At 30.1% G+C, this 12326-nt stretch overlaps 1 protein-coding gene across 1 annotated transcript; it reads left to right on the forward strand.

Moving 5' to 3' along the window:
- Positions 1-8262: 8262 nt before the first annotated feature.
- On the forward strand, positions 8263-11895 carry LOC108452249 (protein indeterminate-domain 7-like). Its single transcript, XM_017750020.2, has 3 exons — positions 8263-9174; positions 9328-9724; positions 10233-11895. Exons 1-3 carry the CDS (start codon positions 8946-8948, stop codon positions 11383-11385), a joined length of 1779 nt encoding a protein of 592 aa, XP_017605509.1. The 5' UTR covers positions 8263-8945; the 3' UTR covers positions 11386-11895.
- Positions 11896-12326: the final 431 nt, after the last annotated feature.

Raw genomic sequence — 12326 nt, forward strand, 5'->3', positions numbered from 1 at the left:
GAAAAGTTATTAGAAAAGTTAAAATAAAACATAAAAAAAATATTCAATTAAAAATTTAGTTGTTAATTGTTATAACGAAATATTGTTATAGTGGGTGATTGTTTATAAAGAATGCTAATTTTATATAGGGCGATTGAATGTATTTTAGCATATCTATAAATATGAAATATACTATGAAAAGTTGAACTACTCGATGAATTTAAGAATAGGTCTGCTTTTATCTTTTTTTTTTTTTTAAATGCAAATGCCGAGCAATTGTGATATTTGCTTGTATTGTTTTGTATTGATTTTTTAAAGTTATTATTTTATATATATAGTTTTATAAGTTTTTGAACATTTTATTTTTTAATAATCTAATCTCATTCATAAATAGGAGTATAATGTATTTCAACATAGTCAATTGAACTAAAATTCAATTGATTTATAAATTATTATTTATATCAAAGCATATTGAAATTATTATAAATAACAATAGCACCCAAAATGAGTTACCATTATCAAAGTGTTTATAATAATTATAAGGACAAGGTTGCCAAAATTGAATTCAAAATGTATAACAAGAATTTTAAATTTAAATTCAAAATAGATGAACAAAAGTTCCTTAAATTTTGAATGAGACATTTGACTAAGTTTATTTATTTGTTTATTATTATTCTCTTCTAATTTAAATAGGTGAGATAGAATAATTCTGAATATATTCAATATCTATTGATATGATAGAAATATTTAAATTTAGATATGATGATGGAGTAAGATAAAATGGTAGAACAATTTGATAATGCAATTATGTTTAATATCTGTCCCATATACATAAAGTCCTGTAAATACAAAGGGATTAGTCGCGGTTTATGAAGAAGGCATACAGTTATTTTTGCTAAATGCTCACCCACCATGTTTAGTTCTTTGTTTAATCTTAAAGCGCCAATATTATTTCAGTCCCAAATGCAAATTTTTAATCTTCGAATTTCTACACCATGCGACTCGTCGTATTTGCTGAATACCCTTTAAAAGCCAAGTCGAAAACCAGTATTTCAATGGAAATAGATTTGTAATGATTTTTGCTCAGAAACAACAAAAGACCTTGTAATTTGACAACATGTCACGAGCTTGTTGAGAGTAACATTCCTAAGTTGCAGATAAGATAGTTTACTTCACCCGAAAAAGAAAAAAAAAATGGGTGTCTCCATTATTAATTAGGCCCCTCTTCAGTCCTCACTCTCAAAGCATATCCAACAAACATTTTGGGGGAGATCCCATTGTCGGACGTGAGTTTGGTTTTTATACACTGAAATTATGTGTTCAAAACTTCAAATCTAGATTCTGATTATGACAGTTTTTTCTTTTTCTTTTCTTTTTTATGCTAAGGCCAACCATCAAAAGGGTGTCATGGAGATCTCACCAAGTCAGCTTGCTTTGATCAACGAAACTCACCTCCTCGAAGTACCTCGGTTGAGATCACACCTCGCCTCATGTGGTCATTCACGTTTATCAATCGCATGAAAATCAATTTAAGATAATTTGCGAAGAAAATATCCTAAATAACTTCATAGGCATGTGTCAAGAGCTCAGTATGACTCAGTAGCTAACAAGCATTCTATCTAGCCACGACTGATCTAAAGATATTTATAGGTCGGGTCGGTCAAATTCGAGTTGGGCGTAAGCATGATTTTAACACACTTTATATTTGTCCAAGCTCACCCGACCTAGAATAGGGGCTTAATAGTTTGTCTAAGCCTGCAAATATTTGCAAATAGTTAATCTAAACTTATTTTAAGCTTGCTAATGTTATTTTTAAAAATATAAAGTGATTAAAATTATTTTAATTTAATATTGAATAGTTTTATATTTTTATTTATTAAAATTTTATATGTAATTTTCTTAACAAGTTTTTTTTTGGTGAAAAACTTAACTTTTTTTAATATTTACATTATAATAATATTATATATTACTATAAAATTAATTTTTGTGTTATAAATAGGGACGAAAGCACTAATTTTTTAGGGGCTAAAATTAAATTATAATTTTTACAATAACAAAAATACAATTTCACCACTTTAATAGTCTATATCTTTATAATTTTAAAGTTTAATAGTTTTTATCTTTATAATTTTAAAGTTTAATAGTCTATATCTTTATAATTTTAAAGAATTAAATAAAATTTTTATATTTTTAGAATGGGGCAAAGTATAATTTTACCTTTACTAATTTAAATTTTAAAAATTTTAACTGGCCTAAATAAAAAAAATATTTTAAGGGGTGGGCCCCCTGCCAACCCACTAGCTTCGTCAATGGTTATAAATTATATAATATATAAAAATAACATAATATAAAATATTATAAAGTTAAAAGTGAATTGGGCTAGGCTTGGGCCTTAAATGTTTAAACTTAAGCTTAACTCATATTTTAAATGGGTCTAACTTTTTTACTTAAACCCATTTTTTACGCCTAATACTTTTATCAGAACCCTCTTAAATTTCGAGTGGACCTTCAAACTTAGACAAATAAATCAACTCGTGAAGAGATCTAAACTAGCCAAACTTATGTATGCCGTCCCATCTACTTAAGATACACGTAAACACATTAAACATGCTCTTACTCGGTAGAAGCTTCTTCTATGAATTTCAACTAACTTGGCTCTTTACAAAATTATCGTGTTAACCATTATGAATTGTCCTACCACCTGTGTATTAACAAATTTGAATGTGAAAATGAAATTAGACAATCCTAGAAAATTAAACTTGAATTTTGTTTTAATTAATTAATATTTGTTTTCGAAAAAAAACTCTTAAACTTGTTATTATTACTATTAAACAATCCTACAAAATTAATTCTCATTCGGATGAATTCCTCGTTAAAAAAAAAAAAAATCAAACTCCGACGTAAGATAACTTTTTGAACTAATTTTCAAAAACTGTAAAAAGAAAGAGTGGTCCAACCCAAAACGATGGCGACCGCAAATTACATTAATGTTGAGATATGAGAAATGAAGAAATAATTTATTTTATTTGGTTGCTTATGAAGAAATATATATCAATAGGTTGAAATGAAAAATTTGTATTCTTGTAGGGTGATTTTGGCACCTAGGTAAGTGGGCAGTGGCAGTGTCCGAGTGAGACCCAAACGGTAATATTTTTATCTTATTTTATTATTTAAAGGAGGCTAAATTAGGGAAGACAAAGTGGGAAAGGAATTTTGCTGCCTGACAACGAACTCAACAGTGAGAGAGGAAAAGTCTTAAGTCACGCACTTTGCATGGGGTCTGTCAATTTCCACCCAATCATTTTTGGCCACGTGTAATCTGGGTCAAATTGAGTCCTCCGTTTGTCCCTTTCACGGGTGTGCTTGAAAACCCATTCCGTGAAAGTGCGGTCACAATAATTAATTTATTTTCCCCTTGTTATCTCTCTCTGTGTGCTGCCCTTTTATTATCCGACCTTTATAGGATAACCGTTGATTGAAAGGAAGGTGATTGATCTTATCTTCCACGTGTAAGGTGGTGATTTGCCCTGTGGATTTTACTGCATGGGCAATAGAGGAGGTCATGGGTCTTTAAAAGGGAGGAGGATTGCTCAATCATTTAGTGCGGGGCCTACTTTTCTCTTCTATTTATAGAATATTGATTTTTCTAATATCGTGAATCCATCGCCTTCTTATTATTGTTTGAAAAAATATTGAATCGAAAAAAAACGTGTCTGCAGTTGGCGAAATCGTTGTAAATCTACAAATTTGCAATAAAAGTTATCTATGGAATTAAACGACATCATTTCACTATTTTTTAGAGAAATGGAAATACATTTTACGTGTAGCTTAAAATGAGTTGAAAAGAGTTCTTTTGAATGGTTAAAGTGCTGTAATTAAGATTCCTAAAAGTTGGATATGATTGAAATTTTAGGATATTCATGTTTACTCTATTTACATTTATGTGTAACCTTATTATATTATATATAATTTTGTTCAAACTTTTTCCAACTTAAATTAGGTCTGTAATCATTAATTTTATTTACAGTGATTCATATATATCATTTTGTAATTCTCAATTAATATTATACATTTTTCAAAAACTCCTAAAATCATATCCAAATTAAGTCAGATTATTGAAGGATTTTTATTTTGGAATTTAAATAAATTACTTATTTTATATTATAAAGGTTTATAACCTATAAATTAAATAAAATAGAATTTAATTCCGAATTTATAAATTGAAAATTGAAACTACATTTAATCATTTAAAAACTTAAATAGAATATTTGGATTGATTTTCAATTTTCTTAAATTTTTTTCAACCTACTTTTATATCAAAACGGTGCTTAAAAAGTTCCGTTTTCCTTGGTGTTTGCGTTTACGCCTAAAACACCATTTTCAAAGTCAAAAACAATAACAGGCGGGGGACTAGGCAAGGAATAAAGTGATAAACTCGTTTTACTAACAAAGGAAATATTATTCTTAATTGAAATATACTGAAAAAAATTTTGAAAGAACAAAAAAAAAAAAAAAAAAAACCAATCATTTTCTCTGCAATATACAAAAGAGGACATGGAGGCTGAAAAGAAATAGTATTTTTGTGAATTACAAAAGAATGGTAAAGTACTAATAGAAATGCGATTAGCACAACGCAAATTCAAGTCACACTTAAGATAGTAAACACTCTTACCATCAAAGCAATACACTGAGTTTAAATTAATTTTTTTATTTTATGTACCAAAGAAAGCATTGTTTATAAAAGTACTTTTGAGTAAAAATTAAAATTTTTACTTTTACTTTTGGCTAAAAGAAATGCTTTTACAAAGTACGTTTGATTCTACAAATACTTTTGAAAAACTAAAATTATTTTGTTTATTTTATCTTAAAAGTACTTTTTGTTCAAATGAATGATTTTTAAAAGTAATGCCAAATTAACCCAAGAGTCGTTGAAACAAATTAAAATATATGGGGTATTTATTTATAAATGAAGTAAATTTCTAATTTTAACCGTTTACAATGTGAAAATAACATGCAAATAACATGTATAGCATTTATAAAATTGATAGGAAAGGAGAAAACAAAAATATTATTACAAATGTATTTTATATCAAAATTTATTCTTCAATAACTAAAATGTTGAAATTGCTTCCACTTTTAGGCTGGCAAATGGCAATACATCCTTGGTTTGTTGCCAAATCAAATCAAAACAATTGACCTATAATACACTTAAACAAACTAGCTTTGATATAAGCTATTACTATTAAATATTAGCACCCATAAGGTTTTAATTAATTACTAATTCTTTTATCTGAAAAAAAGTTGCAGTTTGAAACATGAAAAGTGAATTCAAATATATATATATATACACATATACTTTTATGTTTGAAATTCACATTATTTGCACACACTTTTTCCTAATTATCATCACGCCAGATTAATTATAATAGAAATATAAATAACAACAGAGTAATCTAATTATTTATGATTTTAATCATTTTTTAATTTTTATTAGTTTAAAAGAAAATAATAGTTTCACATTAAATTAAGAAATATTTTAAATTTTAAATTAAATCATCTGATTGAGAGAGAAAATATTAAATTATTAGTAAAAGTCAATTGTATTAGTCTCCCAAATTATGATTCTCATTTTAAAGTATTCTTCAAACTCAAAAATATTTTAATATATATATATATATATATATTCAAACTATAGTGATATGTCAATAAGGGTCTTCATTACTAAAATATTTAATTTAACTTTTAAATGAGATGTTAAATCTTATATGACATAATTTAAAATGAAAATTTTAAAGAAAAATAAATATTGTAAAAATATTGGTTTTGAGGTTTTCAAATCTTTTATTGAAACCATTTTTCACTTTCTATTTTTTCGATCTTACTTTATTTTTAGTTTTTAATTTTAAAAATTATGCGGTAACATTTTTTTTGTCCTTAAAATTTTTGTTTTAAATTACGTCAAATAAGATTTTACGTGTTATTTAATGGTTTCAATAATGGAAAGACCTAATTGATATAACATTTGGTAGTTTGGAAATGTAAATAGAACGTTTTGAGGACCGATTTAAAATAAGGATATTCATAGTTTGGGCATGTGTTGGAATTAACCCTATTAATAATTTTAAAGAAATTAGGAAAGTGGAACAAGTTTTATGGACAACAGCAAATATGTTTCCCAAGGATGAGGTAGTCAACTTCAACACTGGCTTTTGCACTATTATGATATGTTTAATGCTGTCTTTTGGACACCATAATCTCGAGCTGTCAACAATTGTTAACTACCTTTTATTGCCTTAATTACATGGATTTGTTCTTATCTTTTTTGTTCTTTTTCGGATATATTGCACCCAAAACAAAGGAAAAAGGAAATTAATTTGAAAGCATATTCTAACTATTTTTAATTCCAGACTTGGATCCACCAAAATATCCCACATTTCTAACTTTCAAGAACCGACTAAGAAATTAAAACGTAAATTTATATATATTTTTAATTTTGCTTCTTCCCTTGGGTGAGGGAGGGCCTGTGAGGAACAAGTGCATCATCGGAAAACATGAACAAACAAAAAGATTTTCATGTAATATTTTTAAAAAAATTCTTTTTAATTAGATGATAAGTATGTTATAATCTAATTCAAAACTCAGGTTCTTTTACTTAAAATGAGAGATATTTATATATTAAATCCCATATGGATAAATTAATTATTCAATCATCTCCTTTATCAATACAAGATGTTAAAGGTGTTAAATATTCTATATTCTACAAAAAAAAAAATTGTGCATTATTGGAAAAGACAAACTAACTTGTTAGGTTGCCTTAGAGATTTATCTTAATTGTTATCCTTAGTACAATCATTTAATTTTTAATTTTCCAAGCTGGTGAAGATTTTTTTTTTTTTTTTGTAATATATCTTAGAGTTAGGATACATAGTGAAGTAGAACAGATGTCTTCAAAGTTACCACCGCTTCATATCTGATATGCTTTGTCTCATTTTCGTTCTGCTGCATTATGGATATGTAATGTTAAAAATTACTATCACTTATATAGATGTTAAATATATTCATCCCGTTTCACTTTAATTTGGTTTTTGCTAGTTATTTTTTATATTTTCAATCTTTTAAAATGCCAACAAATATTTAAATATAATTACTTTAAAATATCTTTATGATATTCTCAATTTATTCTTTAGATTTGGAAAAAGATAAAAAGAATTTAAAATATTTTTCTATAAAATACTTTTTAGATTTTTCCTCTTAATAAGTTTACGTTTAAAAAAACTGTAATTTCCTGAGGTAAAATAAAGCACGATAGGATAAATAGTTATTATAATCGCTCTATATATATATATATAAAAAAATACCCATCCCACACTGTATCCATTTTTAGAAAATTATTTACTTCATTCAAAACGAATGTATTAGTAATCTATTCAAATATTTGAGTTTTACCATCCTACATAAACATAGATACTGTAAAATTTGAAACTTTCACTAGGGATAAGTGAGATGAATTTTTAATTGACAAAAGAGAGATTGGTTAAAAATTATAGAGAAAGCTAGTTAGATTTTAAATTAAAATGTTTCTTTAAAATTGTATTTTAAGTACAAATTATGACAAATATTTCACCTTTTAATAATTTCTATTGAATTTTGCAAGGATATACTCGTTGTAGTTTTTCCATCTATTTTATTTTCTTAAAACCAACTATACAGTATTACTATAGATGTTTAACTTTTATACTGGTAAGTAATATCAAGTTAAAATTATTTTCATTAAAGAAAAACTTCACCTAATTAGTTCCATTCACAAAATTAAAGTCTCCATCCTAAGAATCTAAGTTAGGAATCTAGAGTTTGGTCCACACTTATATATTTATTATATATAGATAACCCCTAACCCCAAAGGGGTTGATAATAGTTATTATTACTATATAAGAAATTGGTGTGCCATGCAAAATTGTCAGAGATTGCAGCTAAGTCTTTCATAATACATGAACAAATAGTAAACAATATAGTCAAGTGATGATGGGTATGAAACGCACAAAAGCAAGGAAAAAAAAAAGAAAGGCAAGAGGAAAATAGCTTTTAGCCATGCCTCTTACATATATTTAATCAATGCTTCAATCATGTCACTGTAAATGTAAAAAAAAAAGTCTACTACCCCATGATCATGATGTCAATATATATATTTCTGATATGGTATAATACAAGCTAACACTCTTTGATTTTTATTTATTTTTCATCTTCTTTAGCTTCTTAGAAGGCAAATAGACACTTATTTTATTATTATTATTATTATTATTACAAGGGGGAGTGTGAAGAGAAAAGAGGAAAAAGACAGAAAGTGCAACATCAGAGGGGTTCCCCACAACCCTTTGGCTTGTGGTTTTGGGTTCTTGTTTTCGGACAGCTTTGAGGATTAAACAAGCATTTCTCCTCATCCACATCTCTCGTTCTCTCTCTCTCTCTCTCTCTCTCTCTCTCTCTCCCACTCTTTGTCTGAGTTTTATGAGTTGATCAGTTTCATAATTTTGTATGGTTATTGTTGGATGTTGTTTTAGGTTTTTATTCATAACATGAAGCTTAAAAGTGGATAGAGATCGAGGATCTGCATAAACCTATATATCTGGTTACTTATATATATAGAGAGAGTTATAAATACTTACAGCACTGCTTATTCTATTTGTTTCTTTTGAGAGAATTTCTTGAAAAAAAAAATTGTCTCTTGGGTTGAATCCAATATGATGATGATTATTTTATATATTCACCCATGTATATTAAGCCTAGCTAATCAAGTATCAATTTCTTTCTCTTTTATGACTTAGTTGGTTTTTTTTTGTTTTTTTTTTTTTGGTTTTTTGTCTTTGGATTTTTTTTTCTTTTTTGGTTTGTAAAAAACCAAGATCCATGGCCCATGATTTGCAAACTCTGGAGGTGGTCAAGTTCATTGGTTTATGTAAGAGAAGATAATGAAAAGCTTTATGTTCCAGCAACAGCAACAGCAACAGCAACAACAACAACAAGTTTTGGAAGAGAATATGTCTAATTTGACTTCAGCTTCTGCATCTGGTGAAGCCAGTGTTTCATCTGGGAATAGAACTGAAGCTGGTTCTAATTATCCTCAACAGTACTTCACCACTAGTCAACAACCTCAAACTCAGCCAGTTAAGAGAAAGAGAAACCTACCAGGCAACCCAGGTTTGGTTTGGGTTCAAAAAGCTCTTTACCTTAACACCATTCTTTTTTGTTACTTGTTTTGTTTGTTTCCTTACCTACTTTCACTTTCCTTGTCCGAGACTCAATTTTTAATGCATTTTCTTGGTGGGTTTTTTATTTTTTATTTTGAATCAGACCCAGATGCAGAAGTGATCGCTTTGTCGCCAAAGACACTCATGGCGACAAATAGATTCGTGTGTGAGATCTGCAACAAAGGGTTCCAAAGAGACCAGAACCTTCAGCTTCATAGAAGAGGGCATAATTTGCCATGGAAGTTAAAGCAAAGAACAAACAAAGAGGTGAGGAAGAAGGTGTATGTATGTCCAGAAACAAACTGTGTGCACCATGATCCGTCGAGGGCGCTGGGGGACTTGACTGGAATCAAGAAGCACTTCTCGAGGAAACATGGCGAGAAGAAGTGGAAATGTGAAAAGTGTTCGAAGAAGTATGCGGTTCAATCGGATTGGAAAGCTCACTCCAAGACTTGTGGCACCAGAGAATATAGATGTGACTGTGGAACCCTCTTCTCACGGTATCATAAATAGTTAACATTTTTCCCCCCATGAACACAATTATGAACCAACAAATCTTCTCACGGTATCATAAATAGTTAACATTTTTCCCCCCATGAACACAATTATGAACCAACAAATCTTCATTTATTGAGGCATGCACTTGAGTATAACTTTGAACAATAGAAAAAAAAAAAGAAGGGTGCTTAGACTGTAAGCTTTACATTCTTTGTACATTGAAGAATTCATTGCAATATATACATCTAGCAGTTCCTAGTTTTCACACCCTAGAGAGAGAGAGAGAGAATGAACATTGAAATTTTGTTTTGCACTAGCTCGAGTGGACAGTTTGTCCTATGCAGTGCACTCACAATGAAAGAGAAAAAAGAAAATGAATTGGATACAGAAAAGAGGGAAGAGAAAGTATTTTTCTGCCATTGTCATAGCACTTTATGACTGGTTTTGTTTTTGTTTTTGTTTTGTTCTGCTTAATTTTTTACTTGAAAACTTTATTTTTTCTTTTTCCAGGAGGGATAGTTTCATCACCCATAGAGCCTTCTGTGATGCTTTAGCAGTGGAGAGTGCAAGAGCAATAAACCCACTTCTCTCCCCTCATCAACCAGGCACAGCAGCAGCATCTCACATGAATTTACAAGTGCCCCAATTCAATCCCCATGACATCAAACTCCAACCATTTTCACTTAAGAAAGAGCAGCAAAGTTTCACGCCTCTAAGGCCAGAGATTCCACCATGGCTGGCTAGCCAACCGATGCTCGGGGCTGGTCCTGGCCCACCACACCCTATCGACCTTTCCTCCTCTTCATCATCAATATTCTCCCCGAGATTAGATCATCAAGATTTAACACTTCATGGAACCCCCAGCGCTAACCCTAGTCTTGTCCCCACACTCCCTCCATACCATCACACAGCACTGCCTTCCCCTCACATGTCAGCCACTGCATTGCTCCAGAAAGCAGCTCATATGGGTGCGACCATGAGCCGTAAATCTGGGTCATCATCAGTACCGTCCACTGTTGCAGCAGCAGCATCTGCCTCTTTGATGAGACCCCACCAACAAACTCACGTGTCTGCCGATTCTGCTGGCACTAACAACAACACAACAACAGCTGGTTTTGGACTCGACTTGCATTCACGTGAAGAACTAGATGTGGGTAGCAGCAGTGGCATTATCCACGGCTTGGCTCCTTTCGGGAACCGTAAACCTGCTGCCAATGCAGGCGATGATGATGATGATAATAATAATATTGCTGGCTCAGGTGCTACTCCTTCCCTTCTTCAAGACATGATTAACTCTTTGTCTTCTGCCACTGGATTTGACGCCACTAATTCCTTTGATGACATTGCATTTGGTGGGATTTTTAACGCAACAAAGAAGCTATGTGGCAGTTCCATCAACGAATCCTTCTCGAAAACAACTACACCAACAGTACCCACGACGACAAACGCCACTAGAAACGATCACCATGGAAGTACTGCCGGTAGTACCACCACCACCACCACCACCACTCAGGGTGGTGATCAAGGCTTGACAAGAGATTTCTTGGGTCTTCGAGCTTTCTCTCATACCGATATTCTCAACATTGCCGGTCCTGGTCGTAATTACTGCATCGACACTTCGCATGAACAACACAACCAGTCTCAAAAACCATGGCAAGGTTAGGTAATATAGCAACTCTTTTTTGTTCAAATGCTATATCTTAAATTTTATAAGCACCTTTTTCGTGTTTTATTCTGTTTCTTTATCTTTAATTAATTTCCTTCTACCTTTTGCTACAATCTTTCTAAAGGGAAGGACCTCTAAAAATACTGATATATATAATAATATCAGTTCTTCTTCATATTCATATATGTGTAGCCCATGTTACAAACTTTTTCCTTTTTGTTTAACTTTAATAGTAGTATATTCTTCATTCACACACATATATGTATGTATTCATATAAAAGCTGGCCTGCAAAGCAAAACCCTAAGGTTAATAATATATTGGGTGATAAATGATAGCAGCTTCCAGAGGAAAGGAACATGATGATGAATATGACACCAATTAGTGGGTTTAGTCTTATAATCTAATCATATTTATTAGGTGATTTTTTTTTTATTCTTAAGAGCCTTACGTGTAACTAAGAACCCAATGTAAATCCAGTTTATAAGTTATGATTATTAATTTTGAAATTGATGGTTGGCTTAGTCTTAATTAATTCGCCAGATGATTGTTTTATCATCTTTATATATTTAGGTTTTTCTATAAAATTTTATTTCGAATCCAAATAATATTATCAGGTTATGCAATCATTAGTTTTTAGTTATGATTATGGTTCATGCACAAGAAATCTTAGTATAAGTTTGTAATAATTAGATGATTTATTATATGTCGGAAAACTGTGTTTATATCACATTTGTCATGATTAAGTATGAGAAAAATAGAATTGGGCTATTATGATTTTCAACGCGTAATCATGGGTTCTCTCTTTACATCATTTTGGGAAGTGAATCTAAATGCTTTCTTATCAAATTTAAATTTCAATTCATGTTCATTTTATTCATATTTATATATATTTAAAAAGTATGATTATATTCATTTTTTATTTTAAACTAATTTATAT

Source organism: Gossypium arboreum, chromosome 5, assembly GCF_025698485.1.
Source record: "Gossypium arboreum isolate Shixiya-1 chromosome 5, ASM2569848v2, whole genome shotgun sequence".
Lineage (NCBI taxonomy): Eukaryota > Viridiplantae > Streptophyta > Magnoliopsida > Malvales > Malvaceae > Gossypium > Gossypium arboreum.